Source organism: Lactuca virosa, chromosome 8 (genome assembly GCF_052849685.1).
Source record: "Lactuca virosa cultivar CGN04683 chromosome 8, Lactuca_virosa_CGN04683_v6, whole genome shotgun sequence".
NCBI lineage: Eukaryota > Viridiplantae > Streptophyta > Magnoliopsida > Asterales > Asteraceae > Lactuca > Lactuca virosa.
Window position 1 is genome coordinate 73,631,609 of NC_136433.1, and position 12,782 is coordinate 73,644,390.

General features: G+C 40.9%; 1 protein-coding gene across 10 annotated transcripts; it reads left to right on the forward strand.

Moving 5' to 3' along the window:
• Positions 1–8,427: 8,427 nt before the first annotated feature.
• Positions 8,428–11,729, forward strand: LOC145132241 (dnaJ protein ERDJ2-like). Of its 10 annotated transcripts, none has more exons than XM_079066955.1 (10): positions 8,433–8,868; positions 8,962–9,012; positions 9,081–9,370; positions 9,474–9,531; positions 9,761–9,867; positions 10,046–10,266; positions 10,748–10,797; positions 10,886–10,935; positions 11,013–11,125; positions 11,218–11,389. In XM_079066955.1, the coding sequence occupies exons 3-6, from the start codon at positions 9,368–9,370 to the stop codon at positions 10,223–10,225; spliced, it is 348 nt and encodes a 115-aa protein (XP_078923081.1). In that variant the 5' UTR covers positions 8,433–8,868; positions 8,962–9,012; positions 9,081–9,367; the 3' UTR covers positions 10,226–10,266; positions 10,748–10,797; positions 10,886–10,935; positions 11,013–11,125; positions 11,218–11,389. The 10 variants fall into 10 exon arrangements, 9 of the variants coding, with proteins under 9 accessions (XP_078923081.1, XP_078923080.1, XP_078923082.1 ...); XM_079066954.1 differs by having other exon boundaries at positions 9,113–9,370; XM_079066956.1 differs by having other exon boundaries at positions 8,962–8,991; positions 9,113–9,370.
• Positions 11,730–12,782: the final 1,053 nt, after the last annotated feature.

Genomic DNA, 12,782 nt, shown 5'->3' on the forward strand with positions numbered 1-12,782 from the left:
GGCTCAAACTCACAAAGGAGGATCCATGGACCAAAAATGAACTCATTACTAAAACCTAACCCAAACTAGCAGAAGGATTAGCAAGGTATAAGCTTTTTACCTCCAAAAGCTTCTCAAGGTGATGTAGATGCAGGATCTAGAAGCTCAACCACGACCAAGACTTGTTCACCACATTCTTCTCCTTGAAAACACACCAAAAAGGGTTACTTTTGATACTTCAAGCTCAAGGATAACTTCTAAGGGCAACTTAGGGTTTTTAAGGACGCTTGGAGGCAGTGGGGGCTGATAAGAGTGAGGTCCAAAAGCCAAAGGAGAGCTTAAATAGGGCACATGACCTAAGATTAGGGTTTTGTCACAGGCCACGTACGGCCTGCGTACACCTTAGTACGCCCAACGTACGTGGTGCATGACCGCATCCAAATCACCCTAGTACGCTAAGCGTATGCATATGTACGCCCAGCGTACGGAGGGACTCCTTTGAAAAATAAATCTCATTCCAAGGGCTAAAATGTAACATACCTGAATTCCGAATGTTACAAATCTCCCCCAATTGAATTAGACTTTGTCCCCAAAGTCTGCCGCAACGAACAGTTCTGGGTAGTTCTCTCTCATTTAGCCCTCCGGTTCCCACGTCCACTCAGACCCCTGTCGGTGCTGTCATTACACCTTCACTAGACTCACCACCTTATTAAGAAGAGTCTTAGTCTTCCTATCTAGAATCACAATGGGCTTCTCCACATAATTCAGGCGCTCATGCACCTGAATGTCGTCTAACGAGACCACTGCAGAATCATCGGCTACACATTTCCACAACTGAGATACATGGAAAGTGTTATGGATCTGAATGAACTCATCCGGGAGATCCAGCCGATATGCAACCCTGTTCGGGAAGAAATACTGAATGGACCAATGAATCGGGGACCTAACTTTCCCCTCTTCCGAAATCGGATGACACCTTTCCAAGGTGACACTTTCAGCAATACAAAGTCTCCCACCTGAAACTTGAGATCCGAACGGCATTGGTCAGCGTAAGTTTTCTGCCAACTCTGCGCAACCTGTAGCCTGTCATGTACTTGCTAAATCAACTCGGTGGTCTTAAGCACTACCTCAGTGCTTCCCATGGCCCGATATCCGACCTCACCCCAAGAAATCGGGGTCCTACACCTTCTTCCATATAACATCTCGAACGGCGGCCGCTCTATACTAGCATGATAACTATTGTTGTAGGAGAACTCTGCTAGTGGAAGGTAAGTATCCCAAATCCCTACAAAATCCAACACACAAGCTCTAAGCATATCCTCGAGCTTCTGGACTGTCCGGTCACTTTGACCGTCGGTCTGGGGGTGGTACGTTGTACTGGAATGCAATTGAGTGCCTAACTCCTCATGGAACTTCCTCCAAAATCTGGAGGTGAAACGAACATCTCGATCCGAAACCATAGATACCGGCACCCTGTTCCTGACTACTACCTTCCGAACATAGATATCTGCTAACTTTTCTGCGGATATGCTCTCAGCAATCGGAATAAAATACGCACTCTTGGTCAGTCTGTCCACAATAACCCATATAGAATCAATGCCCTGTGCCGTCCTGGGTAACTTGGTGATGAAGTCCATAGTGATCTCTTCCCATTTCCACATAGGGATAGGTAACGGCTGCACCTTGTCGTGAGGTCTTTGATGTTCGACTTTGACCTTCCTGCAGGTCAAACACCGCTCAACAAACAAAGCAACCTCCCTCTTCATACAGGGTCACCGATAGCTCAACCTCAGAACTCGATACATCTTCGTGGCCTCCGGATGAATAGAAAACTTGGACTTATAAGCCTCCTCCAAAATCGGCTGTCTCACACCACCTGATGCCAGAACGTAAACCCTACCACACCGAGTCAATAATCCCCGACTGTCTCTAACAAACAACAGAGTCTGTCCTCTAATCCGCTCAGTTTTTCAAATTTTCTTTTTCATTCCTTCAACTTGAGCCTCCTTGATCAAATCCATCAAGGGAGAAGTAACTGTCATTCTTAAACAAGTATCTCGGATCGGTGCACCTACCGCCTTACGACTCAACGCATCAGCCACTACATTGGCCTTCCCGGGGTGATACAAAATCTCGCAGTCGTAGTCTTTCACCACATCCGCTGCTGCATATTCAAATTCAGTTGATCCATCAAATACTTCAAACTTTTGTGATCAGTGTAGATGGTGCATCAGACCCCGTATAAATAGTGCCTCTAGATCTTGAGGGAAAACACTACTGCCCCCAATTCCAAATCATGTGTGGGGTAATTCGCCTAATGAGGCCTCAGCTGCCTTAAAACGTAAGCAATCACGTGCCCTCTATACATAAGAACAACTCCCAAACCCAAAATAGAAGCGTCAAAATAAACCATGAAATCATCCAATCCCTTAGGCAACGCAAGAATCGGCGCCTTGCACAATATCTGCATCAAAGTATCGAAAGCCAACTGCTAATCTGAACCGCACCGGAATCTCACATTCTTCTTGGTCAGGCGGGTCAAAGGCACTACAATCTTGGAGAAAGCCTAAGTAAATCGCCGATAATACCCCACAAGACTCAAGAAACTCCGAATCTCGGATGCGTTTTTCGGGACCTCCCAACACATCACAACCTCGATCTTGGCTGGGTCTACTAAGATACCACCCTGGTTGATGATGTTCCCCAAGAACTGCACCTTACACAACCAAAACTCGAATTTGGAGAATTTGGCATAAAATCTCTCCCTCCTCAAGGTCTCTAACACCTCTCACAAGTGCTTCTCATGCTGCTCTTTGGTCTTAGAGTAGACCAGAATATCATCGATGAAAACAATCACAGACCGATCCAACATCAGCCTACAAACCCGAGTCATAAGATCCATGAATGCCGCTAGCACATTCTTGATCCCGAATGGCATCACCACAAACTCGTAATGCCCATAACGAGTTCCGAAGGCCGTCTTCTACATATCCTCATCCCTGATCCTCATCTGATGATAGCCCGACCTAAGATCAATATTGGAGAACCAAGATGCACCCTGAATCTGATCAAATAAATTGTCGGTCCTTGGAAGTGGGTAACGGTTCTTTACCGTCAGCTTGTTCAATTCCCGATAACCGATATACATCCTGTGTGACCCATCCTTCTTTTTCACGAATATGATCGGTGCTCCCCACGGGGAACTGCTCGGGGTGTATAAAACCCTTGGCTAGCACCTCCTGCAGCTGCTTAGACAACTCCTGCATCTCAGGCGGTTCCAGGCGATAAGGCAACTTGGCTATCGGAGCCGACCCAGGCATCAAATACACCCGAAACTCGACTTGCCTCTCGAGAGGCACTCCCGGCAACTCCTCGGGAAAAACATCGGGAAAATCCCGCACAATGGGTACACTGCTCAACTCCGACATGGCCTGCACCTGTGTATCCAAAACATAAGCCAAAAACCTAGAACAACCCTGCCGAAGAAGCATCCTAGCCCTTGCGGCTGAACAGGGAGTTGGACCATGCGAATCTTTCTCACTAGTGATGACTAGTTCTCCTCCACTTGGGGTTTGAACTCTCACCAGCTGCCATTCACAATCAATCACGACCCCATTGGGCCCCAACCAGTCCATCCTGATGATCACCTTCAATCCCCTCAAGGGAATCGGTACCAAGTCGATAGGAAACCTCTCGCCGAACATGTTCAAAACACATATACGAAATACCCTCGCAGCGCAGTACGATCATCTGCGATCTCCACCTCCAAAGGGGAATCCAAAGTCCTTGGAGCGTCTCGAAACTTCTTGCTGAGCATAAGAGATACAAAGGATCGGGTAGCCCCCGAATCAAAAAGAACATGAGCCGAAAATCCGTTGACCAAAAAGGTCCCTATACAAGATCATAACAACATAAGCATAACCATAAAGCAATAAAAGATAGATATAAGCCACATACCAGTAACGAATTCGACACTGCTCCGACCTCATTAGTGGTCAACTAAAACGCTATACTCTTCATCACAGGAGCCTCCGCCTTGCTCTAGAAGCCATCCGTAATCCTCAAGGTGACTAGCGCAGGCGCCACCACAGCTCCACCAGACAATCTCGGACAATCGGCCGTTTTATGGCTGGTCTGGTTGTAGTGGAAACAAATCAAGCCCTTCTTGGGGCACTCCCTGCTCATGTGGCCCGATTGGCTACAACCGTAAGATACCGGGCCTGTTACCCAATAGGCCCAACTGTGCGGCTTGTAGCACTTGGCACAACGGCCCCGACCCTGCTGGCCTCTGCTGGAAGGATCGGAGGTCTTAGGCTTTTTAGCCTGACACACTGTCGTTTGAACCTGCTCCGACTTCAGCTTCGTCCAGAGCTCCAATTTGATTTCCTGCATACGGGCCTTGTCAATCGTGTCATTCATGGCCTTGCACCCTGAAAAGCTCACAAACTCCCGGATATCATCCCTCAGCATAACATAGTATCTCGTCTTCCTCATCTCCTCATTTGTAGCGTACTGCGGAACCAATAATGCCCTTTCCCTGAACTTGGCGGTAATCTCCGCCACAGACTCCGTAGTCTGGTGAAGGTCCTGGAATTCCCTCACAAGCTGCTGCACCTCAATGGCCGATGCAAAATCCTGATCAAACCTCCGCACAAAATCCTCCCACGTCATCATAGTTACACCTACCGTCCCAACCCCATGGGTAACCTCCTCCCACTAGTCTCGCGCTCGATCCCTCAGCATACAGGACGCGAATCCCACCTTTGCCGCCTCGAGGAAACAACTCGTGCAATGACCATTCTGCATGTCAGCAATCCAGCGGCGACTAGCGATGGGGTCCTTAAACCTAAAGAACTCAGGCACTCCACACGCCTTGAACTCCCGGAATGAGGGAATTTGAGTCCCAATCTGACCCGCAATGATCTCGGCTCGGAAAGACCTGAGCCGCTCCTCCATAATCTCCATGATCCCCTCCTTGACAGTACTGAAAATAACCAGGGCAACGTCAAGGATGCCACGAGTAACTTCTCCTGTGATAAGCTCGCTCAGCCTCTCATCAATCAGATCTGCACCAGAACCTGAACCTGATCCTGAACCCGATCCCGAACCTGAACCTCCTCGCATAGCCATCACCATCCTCAAACTGAAAATACAACATATAAAGCAATCGGTAAGGAAGTTTGAAGGGATTCCTCCTCACCAGACTCCTTAGAGTTTTCAAGGTCTGCCCTTGTCTCGGGTACAGGTCTTGTGCTTCCGGTAGTACGGGCCCAATACTACCTTCCACACCTACCTGTACCTTCCCCAAGGTCATACCTGATACCTCTAATTCACCCAACCATACTCAAAACATGACCTAAAAAACACAACACATACGCATATCCTAGACTCTTCTAGGATTTCTCAATCCTCACAGAACCAGAAACCTCAATCAACACCGCATGTTGCTTTAAGCATGCAAGTTATACATAAATAGAATCACATAGACTATCAAATAAAGTTTCTACCCTAAATCCACAATCAAACAAGGAACAGGAAATGAGGCAGAATCCATCATTCTAGGACTATACAATCCTAAACATATACAACTTTGAAAGCATACACTTAGCAAATAACAGAGCCAACATCAATTCCAAGAAATATAGTATCGAATTCTCCTAAGCTACAAGGCATCACCCAAATCAGGCAATTTTATCACATAACTCCGGAAGGTAAGCTTAGCCCTACTCTAGCATGCATTTCACATATTAACACACTAGTTGCAATTCATAAGCATGGTTTAATTTTGGGAAACACTTACTTAGATCGGCTTATCGCACGCATTGAAATCTCCCTTTTTACTTAAGAAAACCATTTTCAGAAAAACTTGACTTTTGTTCTTTTGAAAAGGGTTACCATTTCCTCAGTTTGAGTTCTGACACACCCGAGGGTGTGAACGAATCCCTCAAACCAAGGCTCTGATACAACTTGTAACAGCTCGAAAACCAGATAAAAATTTTCATTTTTAAAATAGGAATTAGAATCATAATTTGTTCCCAAGAATCCATTACATCATATCATGTCAAAATATTAGATTATCAATATCAATAAATGCGGAAAATATTGGAGAGTGAATGATGTGCCATCAAGCGGGCCCTTCCCTTTAGTATCGGAAGTACCTGAAAACACCCAAATAAATTGTAAGCAAAAGCTTAGTGAGTTCCCAAATAACAAATAACATAAAACCACAGAATACCGTGCGACATACATATAGTTGCCATGGGCTACCCCCATGGTCTCTACCTGCAATGCCATGTGCTCCCCCATGGTCTGATATCCAAGTGCCATGGGCTACACCCATGGTCTTTACCTGGAACGTCATGGGCTACCCGCATGGTATGATATCTAAGTGTCATGGGCTACCCCCATGGTCTTCATACGAGTGTCCCGGGCTACCCCCATGGCCTTTAGACAATTAATACATAAACAACTATCAATTCACATGTCAAGTAGTGGGTAGGCATTGGTGCCTTCGACCCATTGATATTGCGAGAAGACTTACCTCAGACTACTAGTAAATAATACTGCTTGGCTACCCATCCAGAAATCTCACACTAAATAAATATAAATTACCCTAATTAGAATTATGACACAAACCCAACATGGGCCCAAAATCTCTATGTCCAAACCCCTCAAGCAAGGCCCAAAGCCTTTATCTTTAATGGGATCAAAATTTTAGTCCAAAAACATAATGGGCCATAAGGCCCAAAAATGCCACCTATGGTCCAATATAGAAAACTGGGCTCCCCAATCCTAATGGGCCAAGGCCCAACACTAGATAAGGTCGATGAGTCCTAAAGCCTAAAACACGCCCCATCAGCCCAGAGGACGTACGCTTAGCCCAAAACATCAGTACGCTTAGTGTACTTAGACTTAGGGTAATACATGCATCGTACAACCCAGTACGCCCAGCGTACAAGGCTGTAAAGCATAATAAGCCATTAAGAGCTTAATCCATGCAGCCACTTCGTCAAATTCCAGATCTTGGTAATTATAAAAGTCCTAGGGCATAAAGTTGGCAACTTTACGCCTTTGCATGCTTCATGGGAGCCCAACATCCCATTTAGTTCATTAAGACTCACTTTAAGAACTTAAACTCATGTATGGTGCCATATCAACCATCAAGATAACATTTTTATGCTTCTAACATGCCAATGGGACTTAGATCTAACACTCCCAACCTCTGGAGTGGCTCAAACTCACAAAGGAGGATCCATGGACCAAAAATGAACTCATTACTAAACCGTAACCCAAACTAGAAAAAGGATTAGTAAGGTATAAGCTTTTTACCTCCAAAAGCATCTCAAGGTGATGTAGATGCAACATCTAGAAGCTCAACCACAATCAAGACTTGTTCACCACATTCTTCTCCTTGAAATACACACCAAAAGGGTTATTTTTGATACTTCAAGCTCAAGGTTAACTTGTAATGGCAACTTAGGGTTTTCAGGGACGTTTGGAGGCAGTGGGGGCTGATAAGAGTGAGGTCCAAAAGCCAAAAGAGAGGTTAAATAGGGCACAAGCCTTAAGATTAGGGTTTTGTCACAGGCCATGTACGCCCCGCGTACGCCGTAGTATGCCCAGTGTACGTGGTATAGGACCGCGTCCAAACCACCCAAGTACGCTAAGCGTATGCATATGTACGCCCAACATACGGAGGGAGTCCTTTGCAAAATAAATCTCATTCCAAAGGTTAAAAGGTAACATACCTGAATTTCGTATGTTACATACGCCATAAGATCCGTCAAAAATTATGATCTACAAAATGCCTTTCACGGATTTGACAAAAAAATGTCAAAAAGTTTACGACTTACAAACGGTTAGTTGTACTTACATGTAATAATTGTCTGCCATAAATGTATGTCGTAAATTTATGACAAATGTATGTTATCTTTTATTTAAGAAGTAGATGCATACATAATAGTTTTTTTTTCGTACACAGCAGTTTTTTTTTCATACACAACAATATGTGCGGTAAAATATTATATTTTAGAACTCTATTAAACATAAATTGTTATATATGAAAAAAGTTATATGTAGGACTCACTACCCTTTTATTTATGATTGGGAGTTCAATGATATACATTTTCTATCGTCAATACCCTTTAATGATTGAAAATGTAAGACATTAAAGTGTTTTTCTTCTTTTAGAAGTGAGTTTATTCAACCATTGACCAGTAGACTAAGAAGTAGAGATTTTGTTGTTAGTAAAATTATTATTATATATATATTAAAGTTATGAAAGATTTTAGTGGCATTTTTTTTTTTCTCTCAATTTTAGTGGCTATCTTTTTTTTTTTTTTTTCAATTTTGGTCTCCAACTTACAACATTGACCCTTCATCTTTATGCTTTTGTTCACAAACTGCTTTCCCTCCGGATTGCTGCAATATAGGGTGATCGGAAATTAGTGATGCCGGCTTCGAATAAAAAAATAGACGAAACCGGTGTGGAGCACCGATTTGGTAAGCTGAAGGCACACATATACCCCTTCAGTATCTCAATCCCCCACCGACATTATTCCATTTCCACTTGCTGTTCCCACCGATTTTTTTCTCTTTCTATTTGTTCCGATCCCGGTTCAAACCTGTGATGTTGACACAGGTGGAGAAGAACCAGGTACCCGCTCTACTTCCGTCCTGATTGTTGGGTGCGACTACTCTACTCGATTAACTTCTTTCCCTTCCAATTATTGCTCTATTTTTTCAAGCCATCGATCGATTGAATCGTTGAATCGAAGTTCTTCCTCATTTGTTTGTGTCTTTAACTATATGTGTGTAATCTCCATCGGAAGTACAAGCATTACCCACCTACGTGTTCAATTCCAATTAGCTTCAGCTGTAACGATTAAGGTATCATCCCCGTTTTTTTCACCTTTCTCTGCCTTTCCATGAGGATATGTTTGTAAACATTGGTAGTTCTCATTTGAATCTCACAAATTTTAGGATTGGAGTTTGTTCATGGAGGGATACCAGGTATTGGAACAATTTGGAATGGTATGGTAACTTTGATTACATGTTCAAACATTTGCCCACCAGGTGTTTGATAAAAGTTTTGTATTCAGGGGCCTTATCGTCTCACAAAACTTTCTTATAGGTTTATAAAAAATCGATCTAAGATATGATACCAAAACAAGATGTAACAATGATGGCTTATGGACTTCAGACATTAACGATTAGGCGGCGGAGAGCAGTCCGCCGCTGCCGTTCATCCTTTTTCATCGGACAGTTCCACCTCCCTCTGTATGTCATCTATGTGTTCCATTGGTCATCGACATCTCTTAAGAAGACGTTGGTTGAAGAGAGCAGAAGTTATGATATTTAAACTTGATCATGTTCAAATATCATACCTATGGTATTTAATTCTTTTTGATTTTTGTATTGCCTTTTGTTTATATGGGAATGATAAACATCAAGTAATGTGTTTTTCATGTAATTGATAAACTATGGGTCTGAAGCAATGTGTGAACCTGAAGTGGTTATCAGTTAAGCAGAACAAGCTTCAAAGCTTAAAAGGTATTGAAGAGTGTGTTTGTCTTACGGTGAGTTGCATTTGTTTCAATTTTCTGTCATGAAGATTATGATTCACAAAGAAAAAAAAGTGCTCCATTGACATGCTACTGTGGTGGATTTCACCATTCCCTGAGACTTGAGAGGGTGGATAAATTATTTTATCAAGCTGTTTAGGTTCTAAATTTCTAACCCTTTAAGTCTATTAGTGATAATTTTTTATTTTCTTTTTCAGAGGCACATAATTATTTTCTGGAATATATATCCAAGGCTTATCAAGCTCTAACAGATCCAATATCACGTGAGAATTTTGAAAAATATGGTCATCATGATCGCAGACAGGTACCATTTGTTCTTAAAAGACCAAATTACCCTTGTAACTTATAAGTGAAAAGCTAAAAGTTATTAAATTTTTACGGTTCCTTGAGATCATCTTATCCATTTCTTCGAAAACGTTGATTACACAAATCAAAGTCCATTAATTTCTTGAATTGATTTGAGTAAATTTGTGAAAAAACAGGGGCTACAAATGGGAATTGCTCTCCCTAAGTTTCTATTGAATATTGATGGGACATCAGGGGCAGTGAATTTACTTGGAATTGTTGGGATTTGCATTATTATGCCTTTGGTGATGGCTGTTATGTACTTATCAAGATCATCCAAATATAATGGAAAGTACTATGTCTTGAAGCATACTTAATCTGCATATTTATATCTTATGAAACCCTCTTTGGCTCCAAGGTATATATTATGATCTCCAAATTTAATGTGGTTTTGCTATTATACCGATTTTAGCTCTAAAACTATTATTTTTAATTGATTTAGCCACTACACTATTCTTATAATAATTATAAAGAAATAACTATTCAATGGCTAAATCTGTAATATGTTAAAAGCACTTCTTCTGCTTTTATGTTTAGGGTTACCATTACTTATGGCCAACAAACAAATTTCAGTTCATACAAAATTTTAAACACGTTATTACCCAAGTTTTCATTTTTACAGTTTTGGCCCAAGTTTTTTTTTTTTTTACAAATTTGGACCCACCTTTTTTTTTTTTACAAATTTATAATGAACACTTTTTTGTAGAAAATAATTTTTTTTTGTAGGTTAGAGGTAAAAAAGAAACCCAACTAAATATGCTTGACACAAAAAAAAAAGCAAGGATTTTCATTATTTTCCTAAATGACATTATTATCTTTTATTTTATTTTTTTACACAGAAAAATGAAGCATCTACATCAGGAACAAGAACACCATCATTGAACAAAAGGTATTATTCTGTATGTTCGTGTTTCTTGATTCTTTGATTATATTGTGGTCGGAAGTTTGTTCTAAATTTACAAAGTTTGATCATGAAGATGGGTTTGGGGGAGAGGAGAGAAGATGTTTCTTGGAACTCATGTACAAGGTATTACCAAACGAAATTACTACCTTCTTATATGGTATTAGCAAATTACACATATACTTAATCATTATGGACCCTAGATAACAACCAAAGTCTACATTACAAGGAAAAATTCCTGAGGTTTATGGGCAACAGGTATCAAGCAAGAGAACAGTTGCTCTGAATGTAATCAAGGAAGCTCAAAATCTTAGAGGTGTGTTCCAATGTTTTTAGTACATCAGGTTTTTGAGGTTTCATTTGGTTTTGTGATTAACGATCTTCTATGTTTCCGCCTTGTATTTATAGGTACTTTTAGAGTAATCTTGGAGATTTGGCTTGGAGTTGATATGATTAAAAAATCAATTAACATTTTGGGATTATCTCTAAATAATGTCTCACTCGGTTAAATAGTAAACATTTCACTTGAAAATTTGATATTTCATTCTAACACGATTAAACACATTTGAGTTGGCCTTAATTTGGATGCAGGAGCTTCAAAAGTTGGCACAAAAATGTCATATTATGAGTTTTCTTGAAAGGAGAGAACATAGACATTAGGAAGCCTTCTGATTTTTACTGATTGTTTCATGAAATTACATAATCCATCAACACTGATGGTCTGTTGTCATACTTTTTCTTTGGGTACTTTATAACAAATTGCAAACATTGATCCCGGAAAAACGACATTGAAGGCTTCCGACCCCCGCAAAGCGGGGGACCAATTTCTAGTTTATAATTATTTGTATAGGCCTAGAACCCATGTATTTAGCCCATCTCGAAACTATCCGTGCATATTAATACTCCATGTTTTTTCTTTTTGATTTGTCCCAAAATAATAGTCTACTTCTAAAAATAAATATATTTTTTACCAAAATAGCCCTCATTATTAGTTAAACTACCATTAGAGTACCCGGTATGGGCCTCAACCAGACGAGGCTGAGGTGGCAAGGCGCAACGCCGTCTTAACGGGGGGAACACCCCCCCCCCCCCCCCCCCCCCCCATCCTTGATTTGGATCAAATGAACTATGATGCATGGCGTGAGTTATTTGAAACTCACTGTAATGGTTTTGGCTTCTCTGACCATCTAGAAGAAACTTTATGACAAAGCTCATGCCTACTTAAACAATGTTGAATGCATTAGAATTGACTCAAGTGTGAAGATGTGGATATACATGACATGATTCAATCAAGGTTATGCGCAAAATTTTCATTTCATCGTTTTTAAATAATAATGCTAACTTCTAGTTTCTCTTATCAACTAAAACAAAAGCCTTAACATTTGAAAAGAGCACAAAAAAAAAAACGTAACAAACCAGCATTAAATTTACAGACCACAACCTTAAAAATAATTGCCAACACATAACCCGAAAAAGATTCAAGATTTGGAAAGAAATAATTATTATAAATCAGCAAACCCCTAACTTATCTTGTAAGTTACTTGTTACATGATGCAATATTTAATTAGTTAATTAGAACCTTAATTAAGTATACTATTGAAGAGGGATCGAAGGATCATGTCCTCCATGCATAGACAGCATAGTCCTTTGCAAATTACAAAGCCTAACTTTTAGGCTGGGCTGATCTCTCTTACACACATGCTCGTCTTTTTCTCGATCAAGAAACACAATTCTTTGTTTCCTATCTGCTCTTAATACTACATTGATCAGTAGACAAAAAGAATTATATTTCCATATTAAATGCTCTTAATACTACATTGATCAATTCTTTTTCTCATATTAAGGCTCACAAATCACAAATTCGAGTTAAGAGGTTTTGTGTTTAATAAAACTTGATTTATATATTTAAAAAGTTCATTTTAAGTATTTTTCCCAATTGAAGTAGGTCTAATTTAGTACTTTATACCGCTGAA